Genomic DNA, 15,397 nt, shown 5'->3' on the forward strand with positions numbered 1-15,397 from the left:
TTCTATGAGAGTTGGCTTGAGTCAACTGGTTTCAGTGATGTATTTTCTGTCACATCATTGTTTCTTAGACCGAGGGAAGGAGTCTGTTCTTAACTGTCAGACTGCTCGTTACTTTATATTTACATATGCACGTTTTTCTAAACTACTGAATTCATATTTAAAGGAAAAAATGCTTTAAACATTTGAAGGAATTTGATTGCTTTAGAAGAGCCTTTCCATTATTGATTAACTTTTCTATTAATATAGAATAGTTAATAAGAATGTAATGTTTAGTATAGAATTATTAATAAGAATGTAATTTTACCTGCAGCATCTAAAATGTGATAGAAGTAATTTCTTCCTTGGTTACTAGTCCTTCGTATTTGATGGAACATATCTAAAACTTCCAGAATATTAAAAACACTTATCAAGCCTGTACAGACACATATAGACGTACATATGCATGTAAGTAAACATATAAGCTGCATGTAAACTTGATGGCTGTAGGTGATTGGCTGTAGGTAGCAGGCTGTACTCGCTGAAGGTGATTACAAAGCATCAATTAGGCATCACTGGGGACACAGGCTGGGATTTGAAAAGAGAGGAAGATAGCACACAAAAGAAATATTGTACACTGCTTTGATCCATTCATTCTACAGTCTAGCTTCATTTCTTATAACCATGGGTGAGTGAAGGCCTCAGAAAGAGTTCAGATTGTTCTTAAGAGGAAAACAACAGATGCTCACAGCTTTCCTTTCATTTCTTGTTTGCTAGTGTTTCTTAAAGCAGTGCAACTCTGTGACATTGGGATAATCTGTAACGGTAGTATCATCAAATGCATATTGTTTTAGCGACAGCAGTTCTGAAGGTTGAGATAATGGGTTAAAATTCAGCAAGTAAATGATTTGCATGATATTATTAAATGTTGTACTTCTTTGGATTGTTAACTATTCAATAAGTGAAATATGAACTAATGGCAAATGTACCAAGTGTGAGTTGTCAGCAGTGCAAATGATTGCCTGTTTCTCTCTCTTTAGCTATTGATATGCCACAGTCAAGCTACTTCCCTGGAATTGCGCTTGTATTGCTTGTTGATAACAGCAAAAGGAATTTTTTTTTTAATTTGTAAAGCACAGAAGTATTTTTAAGATCTAAGAAATGGAAATGATTCAGTACCACTTCAGAGAGAAAAATTATAGATTCAGCAACTTACTATCACTGTCCTGCAAGAGGTGCATAAAAAAATAGGGAATGAATATGTGCATTTGGGCTCAAAATGGTTCAAGAAAATTTGCATACTTTTAAGGATTTTAGTTGAAACACTGAATCTATACCAGCTTTCCAACAGAGAAAATACTCCTAGATTTTACAGGTGGTTTCTTTTTTTGGTTGGTTTTTTTGGTGAATAATAAGAAAAGTTTGGTTTGGATGAAAGCGAAATATTTTTAGAAGTTTTGTGAGAAAGTCAGGTGTGTTACATACTCTGAAGCTTTGTTTCACGTATAATCAAACAGGGTTTAGGCTGATGTCATTGAAAAGGCCAGTGAAAAGTATAGGACTAAAGAATAGCTGCTCAGCAGAACACTTAGTTTCCACATACATTTTCTTGTATTTTTCAGAATGAATTAAAATTATCAACATAAAAGGACTGTCTGTCTCATTAAAATGGCTAGAAATTTTGTTTTCTGTGGGTAGCACCTCACCCACCTTCCTGAAAGACCTTACGCTCTGGTAGTGATAGTAATGAACCTTCCTGGATCTTTATGCTGTGTTTATTCACAGCAGCCCTTAATTATACATACTGCAAACACACAAGAATTACAGCAAATAGTAATGGTATGCAACTGGAAGCTAACAAGCAGTTTGTTTGTAGCAAAGGAAGGGTGAAGAAAGTGAAAAGCAAGGAAACTAACTGAGGGAGGAGGACCCCAGAAAGCAAATAGTGATGAGGTCACTAGAAAGTGGATACACATATATTATCACACCAACAGAATATAGTTGGAGACAGAAGCTTAGTATTGCTTTTGCAATATGCCAAGAGATACAAACAACAATCCAAGGCTGAGGGGAGATCTCATTGCTCTCTACAACTACCTGAAAGGAGGTTGTAGACGGGAGGGTGCTGGCCTCTTCTCCCAAGTGATGGGGGACAGGACAAGAGGGAATGGCCTCAAGCTCCGCCAGGGGAGGTTTAGGCTGGACATTAGGAAAAAATTCTTCACAGAAAGGGTCATTGGGCACTGGAACAGGCTGCCCAGGGAGGTGGTTGAGTCACCTTCCCTGGAGGTGTTTAAGGGGTGGGTGGATGAGGTGCTGAGGGGCATGGTTTAGTGTTTGATAGGAATGGTTGGACTCGATGATCTGGTGGGTCTCTTCCAACCTGGTTATTCTATGATTCTATGAATGTAACTATTGATTATGGGAAAATAGCCATCAGCTCCTGATGAAGCTTTAAATCTCCTTCAGAGTCAGCGCATCTTAATTAAAATTGGTTTGAAGCAGTGACAGCCAACCGATGCTGCTTTGGTCCGATGTAACACAGAACAAGTCTGGAGCACGAATTTTGCCAATAGATATTCGTGAACTCTTAGTTTATGGCAGTGTGTAAAGACCAGAGGAAGTGTTTTCCCCTGCTAATAAGCAGTTCTTTAGCTGCCAGGTCCCTATAAGATGAAATAAAATCCTAAGGCATTTATTTTATTGTTAATCGGTTCAGCTGATAGTTAAGCAACCTCAGTCAGATGTGTTCATCTCATCCTTCTTCTGACATGTTCAAACTGAGAAACAGTAAACCAGAAACAGTATTCGCAAAAACAATCTTATCTCACCCCAAAATCTGCCTTGAAGTTTACAGGACAGAGTGGTAAGAGGTGATATACTGTCTTCAATGTCAGGAATTCTATTTGGAATTGTTCCCGTACAGCAGATCTGCTTGCATCTCATACTCACAGCACTTGTTTTTTGTTAATGCAGCCACCCTAGAAGATCCTGATGTATGGTTCAACAAATCAATAGCAAATATCGGCATTATCTGATTGTGTTTTCATGTGAAATTGTTCAGACCTGGGTAAAAGTAAGCAAGACCCAAGTTACAAAGTAGAACTGAGCTCTGAGACCTTCAGAGTGAAGAAATTGCCTGAGTTAGCATTTCCTTTAGAAACTTTATCACTTGTAGGTTTACCTGTAATAATTGCACCTCCTTTTTTATTTCAGCACAATTAATAACACAGATTGTCTCCATCACATCAGTAATTTCCAAATGTTCTCTGAAGTGTCACCTATGCTAGAAGTTTCTGTTTGCTCAATCTTTCCTCCACACTCCAGTCCTTTCCTGCTCATTTCCTCAAAGGCCAGATAATGCTCCAGCCTGCTAATTAAGAAGCTTGCTGAAGCAGAGAAGTATTGCAAATTTGTTTAAGCTAAACATCAGCTTGGCCTGTAGTGGTATTTCAGCATTCCTGTCACTGTCTGAAGAGAGGAAAAAAGCTGCTATAAGCCTTTTCCTAGGGGATTCCATTATTACGGGTAGGATGTATCCAAAATTGAAACACTTGCATCTTCCCAAAGTTCCCTGTGGAAGAGCGTCTAAGATAAAGAGTACCTGTTCAGATATTCTGTCTCATTTTACATTTTGTAGAGTTTGAGGGCATTTAGGGACAGGTGACAGCTGGTCTACAACACCAGTCCTATTTAGTGATGCATCCAGCCTTTAACACAGTCTTTGTCGGTTGGTCTTGATGGCAGTAGGGACCGTGGTTGAAAGTCTGTCTCTCTTGTGTCTATATAAAGCAGCACTCAAAGGGGCTTTTAGATATATTAATGTAATTTAGATAATTAACAACAGTAGTACAGGACTGATCAGATCTGTTGTACTGGTGCTCTTGTTTCCCTCCCACATGGTAGCAGAGCACTCCCACAGGCTGTGGCGGCAGCCGGAGGCATCTGGGGGGGTGTTTCTGAGTACACTGCACTGTGTGTTCCTGACTCATCCCACTTTAGTATTCCCTCCTGTCTTGAACATTTAAATGGTTTGTTGGATACTTAACTTTAAGCAGGGCCATTGAATCTCATAGCTCTCTTACAGTTTTATGTCTTCTTTCATAAGATCAGGATTTCACCCAACGGGACTGTATTTAAGCTTTATTTTGTTCAGGCCCAGTAACCATTTTAAGATTTCATTTACACATTTTGCTACTTGAACCTATTTCTGCAAGTTGAATACCCAGCAAATGAGTTTTTCTTTTGGCATTTGGGAGAAAAAAAAATAAAGCAACCAAATATTGCCACATGCTCAAGGGAAGAAAATTTCAGTAAGCAACTAAACGTAGTTGCCCTGGAAAGACTAATTTTGTAGTTGCTTTCAGCCAGCCAGGCAAGGGAAATATTTAATTTCATCGAAGTGTCAAGTGTTACTTGCCCAAAGTTATGTTACCTTACTTTAATATCAAATTGCCTTTTGCAGTTATCAATAACAGTCAGAGGAAAAGGATTTGTCCACAAAGAACTTGCAAAATAAAAAAAGAAACAAAGTCAAGTTATGTATGAGAATTCTTTTGATTAAACACTTTGAAAACATGTAACATTTTAAGTGGCATTTTTTAAACTAAAAATTATGAAGATACTGTAAAAACACGTGGAAGCAAACAGAGGAGCTGGTAAAACCTGTTAACTCTTTTACTTTTGCTGGAAAACAGAGGATGTTTTTTGATGATATTTTTAATATAAAATTATGTACTAGTTTCCTTTAGTGGGATGATGTCTTTCAGCAGTGGTTGCTTTGTACGAGAGTACAGCTCTGCATAAAATAAAACATCACCATCTCCACTCTAATACCGTGTTGGAGCCAGCAGAGGTTCTTGGCAACTTCCTGCTCTGTTTTTCTAGTTCTTACTGGAAGATCAGTTATTTCTTGTTCTGGCACCCAAAAGACAATAGTCTAAATATGTCACGTGCAGTATAAAAAGCCTGACATACACACAGATAGGCAACTGCTTATAAATCATGCAGTTTATTAAGGAGATTGAATTAATGGGTAATTAAAAAAGCCCACAAGTCCAGGTTAATCAGAGATACAGTGCATGTAATTACAGGCCTTCCTCATCCATATAGATCAATGAGGATTAAAATGCAAGAATTAAAAGAGAAGTAGTTAAAAATAACTACAAATTAAGATCTTGGACTAAATGTGTCATTTTCTCTTTTTCCCTAGGTCTCCAAAGATTCTTCCAAGTAATGTAGATCTACTCTTATTCATGTGCATCCTTGTTAAATCCTCAAACGAGTCTTTCTTCTTCAGAACTGGCAACTTCTGAATGTGAGAAAATATCCCTGAAAAGTGACATGAAAATACATATAAGTAATCAGTTTCCAAGGAGCAAAGAGCAGCTGAACACTCAAGTTTCCCCCATCCATGCTTCCTCCATCTTTAGCTGCTACTGGTCCCCGTTTTAACAGCATTGCCCCCAAAGCTCTTGTTTTGGCAACAGCCACATCCCTCCTTTTGCAAGCTGCCTCTCAGTGACAAGTTATTTTGATCTTTCCCCCCAGCAGAGACTTTTTACTTCAGTTTTCCTATAAAACTCTTGCACTTGTAGTTAGCAGGCAAAGCGATCACATCTGCTCACAGTCCTACAGACTCATCAGCTTGTCCTCAACCTTCTTGCACAGAGGATGAGATCTCGCACCCTGTTTAGTAGCCTGAGGAACTATGGGACAATATCTTTGCAGTCATCTCCAAAAGCGAGCACATCGGCTTTAATTTTTTGAGACACATTTGTCTTCTGAAAAAGTAACTGGTTAACACAGTATCTGTTTATTTGCCAGACCCCAAATGCATAATACAGCAGCCTTTGTCCCACTGCCATCCCTGGCACCCTGCAGCCCAGCAGAGTAGGGACAGCAAGTTTTTTTCTGTACCTGGCAGTTAGGCTGGGTGCAAGGGCTGATCTCAGCCCAACTGCCTTCCCCTGTGAGGGAGGTGGCCACAGCTGTGGCCACTCGGAGCGGTGAGGTAGCTGGGGGAGCTGCTGGGTGAGGAGAAAAGGGGCAGAGAGGGTTTTGTGTTTGCGTTCTTCAAGTGGTTATACTGGGGCTGTGTTGTGTGGCTTCTTGTACTGCTGCCCTTTGGGAAGATTTGCTGTGAGTACAAAAGCTATGTTTTCTTTGAGGTTCTTAAGTGTTATTTTGGCTCATTAAGAGTTGTTGCAGCTATAATGTGTCCAGTGTTACTCCAGTGTTGTAATATATTGAAAATGTTATTATGAAATCTGCTTTTTCATAGCATTTGGGCTTTGTAAGGGGAAAGGAATGAGTTACTAAAGATACTTTGGTCGGGTAATGCTAAAGACTCTCCCTACCTGTCTCAGTTTAAAACTAATGCTTCTCTTTAGGATAGGAGACTGTTGAAATGCTGCTGGGTTAAGTAGGATGTTAGCTGGATAGAGGTAGTTTGTCAGAAAACTCGTATACAGCTGTTCTGATTTTGTTATGTTTTTCATGGGTTGTGTAGAGTTTGAAGAGTCTCTTCAGACATGTTAGTAACTACAAACCTGGCAGGACTAGACTGGTTCAGAAAAGGGTGTTCAAACCTGTAAATCTGGACCTGAATTACTTCTACGACTGTTTTGCATACTCAGACAGACTTATTTTGGAGGAAAGTATAAGAAAATGTAGAAGTGTTTCTTAGGTGTGATGGTGTAGTTCTGTTCAGTACTACTGAGAAGATTTACCAAGGACTTTACGAGGCCTTTTTGGTTCAGAGGGCTTTTCTGTTTGGTTGGTTTGGTTTGGTTTTCCGTTCTCAGAAAAGCTCAGGTCCTGATACTCCATATTACCAATGATCTCATGCGACTCATCCTTTCATTCTGAAACCTGACACTAGAATAATAACACCTTAACATCAGCACCTCTGTGCCAAGTTCATATCTTTGTCTTACTTTTAGAATTCAGTTATATGTTTAAGGCACTATAGTGAATGCAGCTTACAGATTGCTCCTGATCTATGTTTCTGTTTCTAATTGAAAAGAAAATTTAAATTGTGACTATTTAAGAGGAATAAGATGAGAAGGTTCAGCGTGGCGCAATAAAGATATTATCATCAGTTGCAGAAGTAACAGTATAAAGCAAAAAATCTTGTTCTATTGTTTGACTTCTAAAACAAGCCTACTGAAAGCTGTTCATATCCATATAGATACGAAGACAATTCGTATGCCGTTAGTGCTGCTCTTTGGGCTAAAAAAACAGGCTTGTACGCATAAGTTCACATATAAGACACAGTAATTCTATTCCTCATCATTTGCTAGGATGCGATTTCTATCTACCATCGTTAACAACTGATTTCTGCTTTTACTCACTAGGTAAGGCGGTGGTGTCAAGGGTTACAAAGATTAAAGCAGCTGGCTTTGTTAAGAAACTGGGAGACGTGGATGAGAGGTTCGATAGCTCCTCACAAAATACAGCAGTGATAGCCTAAGTTTTAAGCTGCTTGCTACTCGCTGATGTTAATCAATTGTACAGGGAAACCAGATTAACTGATTACAATTCACAAAACAAAGAGATAAAAGAAGAGAGAAGGGGAGGAATCCTTGTTTGTCTTACAGCGTGACTACTTAGCAGTATTATCTTAAAATCTCTCTATATGGGAGTAGATAGAAGTCAGTATTAATCACAAAACCCATAATTTGGTTCCTCAAAATGCATCAGACAGTTATGCTTAATCTTGACTGGAACAAAAGCTCTTTGTTTAGGAAAATCATAGGGTGATATAGACAAGAAGAGCTGGATGTAAATAAAAGATTAAAGGAGAATTTAGACAGTGGCATTCAAAGCTGCAATCCAGAAAACAAAAATTCATCTGGTGCTTTAGCCTGGTGGGCACGTCAGTTTTTCGTGTCTAAAGCTGCGTTCCATTTGAAACCAAAAGTGCATCAGTCTGGTCAGGACTGAGCAACTTGTTGCCTTTGTCTAAGGCCACTTGGGAACCAGCAGGGCGTTCTGTGCTGCATGCCACCAGCGTATCTCAACACAACAATGATCATCTGAGAGCTGTGTGATAGCTCAGATTCACTGTGGAGCAGGACAGGATACACCCCTTGCTTTTAAAATGCAGATGGTGGTTTTTGGTTCAGAGTTTAGAAACCAGATCTGTGTTTGTGAGTCTCAGAGATGTTCTTCACTATTCCACTGACATTCTCCCCAAACATCTGAATGACTAAGATGCTGATCTAGGAAGTGGAGGTCAGAGTCTGAATCCATTCAAGTGGAATGGTAGTTCTGCGTTCTCCTTGTAGGCCCCATGTGATGTGTTGTTGGTGATGGCAGCAGCACTTCTACTTTTCCATCAAATTATAGCACCTTCACCTTTCTAAAAGTGGACGTTCTCAAGGGAAGGATTCATCTGTTGGTAGCAGGATCACAGCTGAAAGCTTGAAAGAGACTGAGATTTGGGAAAATCTACCCTGTATACTCCCACTGGGAATGAGGGGGCTAAAAGACACGCTATCTTTTGCAAATCCTGCTCTCGCCTTACTGCATATGGAAACACATTAAGGGGATCCTGCTCTGGGGCTGGGAACCTGAAGATCAGGAATTGCAGCATTTAGTGTCCTCCTGAAGCTGTAGCTGTGTCTGAAAGCCTACATGCATCTCTGACCTAGATCTGTTTCCCCTGTGTGTTGGGAAAATTTACCAGTATGAAATGGGAAGTATCTAGTAGTTGACTCCTTACCCTACTGCTGACAGACTGCTGCTCTCCCCAGCAGCACCAGTGGGACACAATCATGGGCTGGCGTGCCTCTCGGAGTGAGGAATTCAGAACTAGCCTGTCCCTGGCACAAGAAGGGTGAAATACCTGGTGTGGAAGAGTGTCTTTGTATGCTTGGTTGCTGAGCTGCTTGCTTTGTTTGACTCTTCCTATGTCCCACTTTCTGTTGCCTCTCCTCCCCCACATAAAGCTGTCATTAGAGTTCAGGTTATTTGGAGGTCAAATTTTAACTGAGATCACTTTGAACATAAACATAACTCTGTACTGGATTGGGAGGAGTGGGGCATGGTTGTTCAGCACCATCCTCTGTTTCTGTACTACTACCACATAACTCGGTAAGCCTGTCCTACTAGACTCTAGTTATTGCCCATGAGACATTTATTAGTATTAAAGGAAGAGTAACCTTGGTTTCTCCCTGTGAACTGAGGATGTAGAATTGCGATCTTCTGTTCAGCTTCTGCTAGCTGCCTTCTCCCTAGGCCGTGGGTTCTGGAGAGCACGCAGTCCACATAAATATCCCAGAAGAGCTGAGCCAGGTCCCAGAACAGAGCTCCATGTTTCAAGTTCTCTGATGATTTCAGGAAGATCATGAAGTCCCAAAAGCCACTGACTGAGTCAGAAATGCGAGGCTTCCTCATCTCCAGTAAGACAGCTGAGGAGGATTCCCAACACTGGGGGTCTGCTCGCCCAAGAGCTAGTGGATCAATCTGGTTATGGCAGACAAAAGGTGTGACGCAGAACACTCCCATGATAAGGAGAGAGCAGGTGAGTCTCATGTTGCAGTGGATTCTTCCTCTGCTCCCAAGGTCCATTGTGTCACTGCAAAGTAACAAAACAAAAAGAAGCTGAAATACTTCTCACTGTTAGATGCAGGAACGAAGCCCTGGGGCCTTAGATGATATAGAAGGCACTTAAGATGTTGGTAATTGTTTCTCTGCTCTTTAAAAACCTGTGTACACCTTTTTCATGTATGAACATAAATACTAGTGGAGTTGCGTTACTCTGTGCAGCAGAAGCGTGTATTAAAATTTGTCAGTCATCCTCAGATCCTTGTGATGAACTTTAAGTGTGAAGAAGTGCCAGATAAGAAAGATTTTGGCCTTTCTTGATTTACAGTTCCTTAACCTTTTCCAGTAAAAGTCCATTCATTTTTACAGAGAATTTAAGCCGTTAGCTTTCCTCAACATTTAAAAATAGTCTATAGACTCACAGGGATCAATAGTGGGAAACTATTTGTTGGAAATGTGTTCTAATGAATCAGTGATAGGTTGCAAAATCATCCATTGAACAGGAGTGATTTACCTGCTAGAATGCAGAACAGTTCTGAAAAGAGAGTACAGCAATACTGTTTAAAAAGTCAGGTTTGTTACCCAGCATGCAAATACTCAATCTCACTCCCCAAGTCAAGACATTGATCTTATTATAGAGCTGTGCAAGTCTGGGTGCTCAGTGGCTTTTCCACGAATCAAGCACACCTGACAGGAGCCCCTGCACTCAATTTAGTCTGCAATCACTTGTATTTTGTAATATCTACTACGCACTCTCAGTGAGTAGGGGGCCCTGCTTCTGGAGGCAAGTTTCTTCTGTTTCTCTGCCAAACCAGCAATCTTGATGACAAGGCCTGGTTTAATAAGTCCTCCTTCAGCAGATTACGAGTGCTTTGATCTTTTGCTTAGTAAAAGTTCTGCTATTTTATTTAATATTAACAAATGTTAGTCTGTTCTGCTGATTGCTTATCAAGATGTCTAGAACAGTACCTTCCTGAAACAGCAAAGCCACAGCATAGCAGCTGTATTGCACCGCATTTATATGCACATGTAGAATCATAAAACAGTTTGGGTTGGAAGGGACCATTGAAGGCCATCTAGTCCAAACCCCCTGCAGTGAGCAGGGACACCTTCAACCCCATCAGGATGCTCAGAGCCCCATCCAACCTGACCTTGAACGTTTCCAGGGATGGGGCATCCACCAGCTCTCCAGGCAACCTCTGGAAGGGTAGGCTGCTTGGTGGAATGTATTTCATCATAAAGCTAAAGGAATCTTCAGAGATTTCATTCCTGGCAGTAACATTTTTACCTAGCCCCCTATCTGGCTACCTGCTGAGGTTTTGGGAACATTTCGGAACTGTGCAGACCTTACTCTCCAACTGCTTACAGTCACTATTTAATCTGATTTAGGATCTCATGAGGACAATTGGCTCAAGAGCCTTGGATCCAAACCTTGCATTTAACGAATAGAAGAGGAACAGCACACCTCTTTCCACACTGCTCTGCCTTGTGGTGTGTCACTTAGGACAGTGGCAGTAGTAGTGGGGTTGTCTTCGTGCTGCTCCCAAGATCTCCAGAAGCATCATTCTTCTGCATCCTAGTGCAGGTTTTGATTGCTCTCTCGGAAGCAAACCCAAAGACGTCCTGTGAGTCACTATTCCATCCTTGCTTGTGCATCAGAGCCTTTCCACTGGGCAGCAGACACCTGTGCACATACGCCACGCAATACGCACATAACTATCTGTTTACTGAGACTTTTTCAAGGGACGTAATTAACTGAGCTTATCCAGCTTCTGGTTTTGAAAACAACTTGGCAATCTCAGACGTGACCGTAGGGAGGGGGGCTGGTAAAAACCAACAAACAAAAAAGCAATACTAAAACTTGCTTTTAAGGATGTGTCTGTCATTGAGACAGGGGCCACCATCTGGTTTGAAGTGATTAGCCACTGAACTGGCTGCTTTGCTTTCTCTGCCCTCCCCCCCAAGCCCCTTTGGAAACTTTCTAAGTTGCAGAACCGGGTAAAACAAGGACAGGGGGGTTGGATTTGTCAGAGGTGTGAGCAAAGGATCCGCCCTGTGCAGGGAGCTGGCAGGTGCCATGCAGGTGGCACTGGTCAGGGTCAGTAGCAAAGATCACCAAGTCCTTATTCTCTGCTCCAACTTGAACATCACTTTACTGTTAGTCAACTACAAGGTTCATTATTATTTTTTTCTGCTGGCCTAGAGCTGAGGGGATGCTCAGGAAATGCCAGTTTTCACTAACGTCCTGCCAGCGCTTGTGGGAACGCCTGCTTCTCATCCCCTCCTCGCCCCACTCCCCCGGGTCTTTAGGTCTTTCTGTCCATAAAAGCGAAGCTCGCTTGTGCTTTACACCTCGGGGCTCTGACATTTCCCCCTCCCACCTAGCAATTCCACTCCCCGTGGAGTAAGACCAGCGCCTTAACAGTAACGCTAATAAAAAGTTAATTTTGTTCTCAGGGTTTGAGAACTGCCTCCAGCTGGGCTGGAGCTGTCGGTTACGTCTCTTCGCTCCATCCTAGACCTGACAGGCGCCCCAGCCGCTCCCGGAGCCGCCGCAGCGCCCGGTGTGCGGGGGGAGCCTGGCCCGCCGCTCAGCTGCCTGCTCACCTGGCCGCTCACCTGGGCGATCTTCTCCGCGCTGCAGCGCTCCCCTGCGCGCTCCTGCCTGCCCCGCTGCGCTCACCTGGGCGCTAACCTGAGCGCTCTGCTCCGCGCTGTAGCGCTCCCCTATGCGCCCTGCCCGCCCCGCTACGCTCACCTGGGCTCTCCTGCCCCGTTGCGCGCACCTGGGCGCCTCACCTGGGCGCTCGGCCCCGCGCTGCAGCGCTCCCCTGAGCGCCCCGCCCGCCGCGCCGCGCTCCCTGCCCGCCCCGCTCCGCTCACCTGCGCGCTCACCTGGGCGCTCGGCCGGGCGGCGCTCGGCTCTGAGCGCTCGGCTCTCGGCGCCCGCCGCCCTCCTTAAGAAGCCGGAGCGGGCAGCCCCGCTCGGCCTTTACGTCAGGGCTCGGGGAGAAGCGCCCCCGGTCACCCGGCGCTCGCTCCCGCCCCCGGCACGCCGACCCCCGCGGGCTGGGCCCAGCGCGGCTCCCCCCGCCGCCCCGCTCTCCCTTTGGCCCCTCTCTCGCTCCCTTTCTCCCCTATTTCCCACTCTCCCCCGATGGCCCCACTCTTGCTCCCCCTCTCTCCCCCTTGGCCTCTCACTCCTTCTCTCCCCTTTCCCCCTCTTCCCCCTCTCTCCCCTCGAGGCCCCGCTCTCTCTCCCTTTTCCCCCCCCACCTCCACCCTCACTCCGCCCCACTCTTGCTCTCTCTCTCCCCTTCCCCCCCACCCCCTTTCTTCCCCCTTGGCCCTGCTCTTGCTCCTGCTCTCCTGCCGTGGCCCTGCTGTCACTCCCTCTCTCCCCTTTCCCCCCATCTCCACTCTCACTCCTCTGCCCCCACTCTCGCTCCCTTTCTCCGCCCTTGGCCCTGCTCTCATTCCCCCCTTCCCCCCATCTCCACTTTCACTCCCTTGGCCCCACTCTTGCTCCCCCCTCCCCTTTTTCCCCCTCTTCCCTCTCTCCCCTCTTGGCCCTTCTCTCGCTCCCTCTCTCTTCCCCTTGGCCCCGCTCTTGCTCCCTCTTTCCCCTTTTTCCTCCTCTCTCCCCCTTGGCCCTGCTCTCACTCCTCCTACCCCATTCTCCTCCTCTCTCCACCTTGGCCCCGTTCTCACTCCCTCTCTCCCCTTTTTCCTCCTTTCTCCCCCCTTGGCCCCACTCTCGCTCCCTCTATCCCCATTCTCCTCCTCTCTCCCCCTTGGCCCCTCTCACCCTCTTCCCTCAGCCCTTCTCCCAGTGCTGCAGTCGGGCCGGCCAGGGACACAAAGCGATTCCGCACCTGGGGGATGAAGCTGAGCTCAGCCCCCGGGGCCTCCAGCTCCCACAGCAGCCTGTGTGGCACTGCTGGAGCGATGCGCCAGGCAGGGCTCGGCACGTACAGCTGCAGGTCTGGCTCTCCTGGGAGCCAAAGCGGAGACCCAAAGAGCGGCGGTCCCAGCAGAAAGCCAGTGAAGGCATTAACGGCAGCGATGGGGCTGAGCTGCTCGCTGCAGCTCGATTCACACAACTTCAGGTATAGGAGGGCTGCCTTGGGGGGCCACGCACCCTCTGAAAGGAGAGGACCCTGGCTACATTTTTCCTCAGGAAAAAAATGTTATTATGCAGTCTATTATTGTTGTGTTTCCTCCCTGTGAGGTTGTTGGCTGCGCTCTCCACTGCACACGCTTGGAACAGCCGCAAAACCTCTGTACCATCAGGGAAAACGGGGCAAGTTAGTGGAGAAGTGGAAGAAAGGCGCTGGTGAAAGGGCCGATTCCTGCAGAGAGGGAAGCCTGAGCTCAGTTCTGCAAGTGCCACCTCTGCCTGTGTTCCCTGTGCCTGCTGTAGCCACCCCCTTGCGTGTGTAAAACAGCCCCAAGCGCAGCGGCTCCAGGAACAGGCTGCTAACCAGCGCAGGACAGAACTTTTTTAGTATGAGCTATTTGAAGTGATAAGGAGGGGCGAGATCATCCTTTTTTCCTAGCTCTGCGTGTTCTGTAGGCCAAATCATGTAACACTGCTGACTGTCTGAAGTCAGTGTAGCTGTACCAGTCCATTCCAACTGGGCAGAAGCCCATTTTTTGCAAGACTTCCACTGGCTGCTCCCTTCTGTCTTTGCACTTCGAACCATGATACTTACTCCATGAAACAGCTGTGCTTCAGAACAGGTTTATCTTTGTGGAAGTCAGTGGGGCCACACTGGTTTATACCAGCTTGAAACACTGATTTTTCTATTAGTCATCCATATTGCAGAATCATCAGGTTTGAAAAGACCTCTTGGATCATCGAGTCCAACCGTTCCTCTCTGCCATTAAACCATGCCTCTGAGCACCTTATCTACCCTTCTTTTAAATCCCTACAGGGGTGGTGACTCAATCACCTCCCTGGGCAGCCTCTGCCATCGTCCAATGACCCTTTCTGTGAAATTCTTTTTCTAATATCCTTATAATTTACATCCCTTGGTGCATCCAGTCCATGTAAGTGGAGAGGCAGCTCCCATTCCTAACCCATGGTTTTAAGATTTGTCTATAACAACAAACCTTGTTGTTTTCCCCCTGATGCTTCATTTCTTCTCAACGAGCAATCCATGTGAAAGTGTATTTTGTGTTAAGAAATGTCACTTTTTAGCAAAAATGAAAGGAACTTCCCAGGCATGAGAGAACATCTGACTACAACCAACAAAGATAATAGTTTTGTAGGACTTTGGTGAGTTTGCAAATGTTCTATTTATTTCTCCAGAAGTGTGGCGTTGGGAATGGGGGAGTGGTGAGCACCAAGTGCTGAAACAGACTTCAGGCAGGACTGAAGAGCGCAGCGCCTTGCAAAAAGCCCTTTTTGAAACACAGCAGGTGAAAGTCTCTAGTCACATTTGGATCTGCAATGGTTCTTCTCTGTGCTATCAAATACATACTATTCCAGTAGACTTTCTTCTCCCTGGTTTTAGCGTGAAAATGGTCCTTAAGGAGTTTTCTAGAAGTCTGCTCAGTAGAAGCTGATTCTGTGCTCGTGTACCATGTGCCTGGAAGACATGGGTGGATGTAGCCTAAAGGACAGCTCCTTGGTAGAAAAGGGTACAAGGCTGCTTATCTTCATGGTTGGTCTGGGTGCAGGAGGCCAGAGCAAAGCAGAACTGAGAAGCTGTGGGAGGGTTTTTTGCTTACATTGCTGAGTGCATTGATTTGAGGACTCTGCCCCATGCCGACAAGGGTAAAGCAGAAGGCTGCAACTGGGGAGGAAAAGGCAAAGTAGTTCTTGTGAGTTGATAGTTTTCTGCCAATCTGGAACCCTTCTGGA

At 44.8% G+C, this 15,397-nt stretch overlaps 1 protein-coding gene across 1 annotated transcript; it reads right to left on the reverse strand.

Moving 5' to 3' along the window:
• Positions 1-3,695: 3,695 nt before the first annotated feature.
• On the reverse strand, positions 3,696-9,605 carry FAM237A (family with sequence similarity 237 member A). Its single transcript, XM_069861775.1, has 2 exons — positions 9,144-9,605; positions 3,696-5,307 (listed from the first exon to the last, which is right to left on the reverse strand). Exons 1-2 carry the CDS (start codon positions 9,550-9,552, stop codon positions 5,168-5,170), a joined length of 549 nt encoding a protein of 182 aa, XP_069717876.1. The 5' UTR covers positions 9,553-9,605; the 3' UTR covers positions 3,696-5,167.
• Positions 9,606-15,397: the final 5,792 nt, after the last annotated feature.

The sequence above is a fragment of the Phaenicophaeus curvirostris genome, chromosome 7 (genome assembly GCF_032191515.1).
Source record: "Phaenicophaeus curvirostris isolate KB17595 chromosome 7, BPBGC_Pcur_1.0, whole genome shotgun sequence".
NCBI classification, from domain to species: domain Eukaryota; kingdom Metazoa; phylum Chordata; class Aves; order Cuculiformes; family Cuculidae; genus Phaenicophaeus; species Phaenicophaeus curvirostris.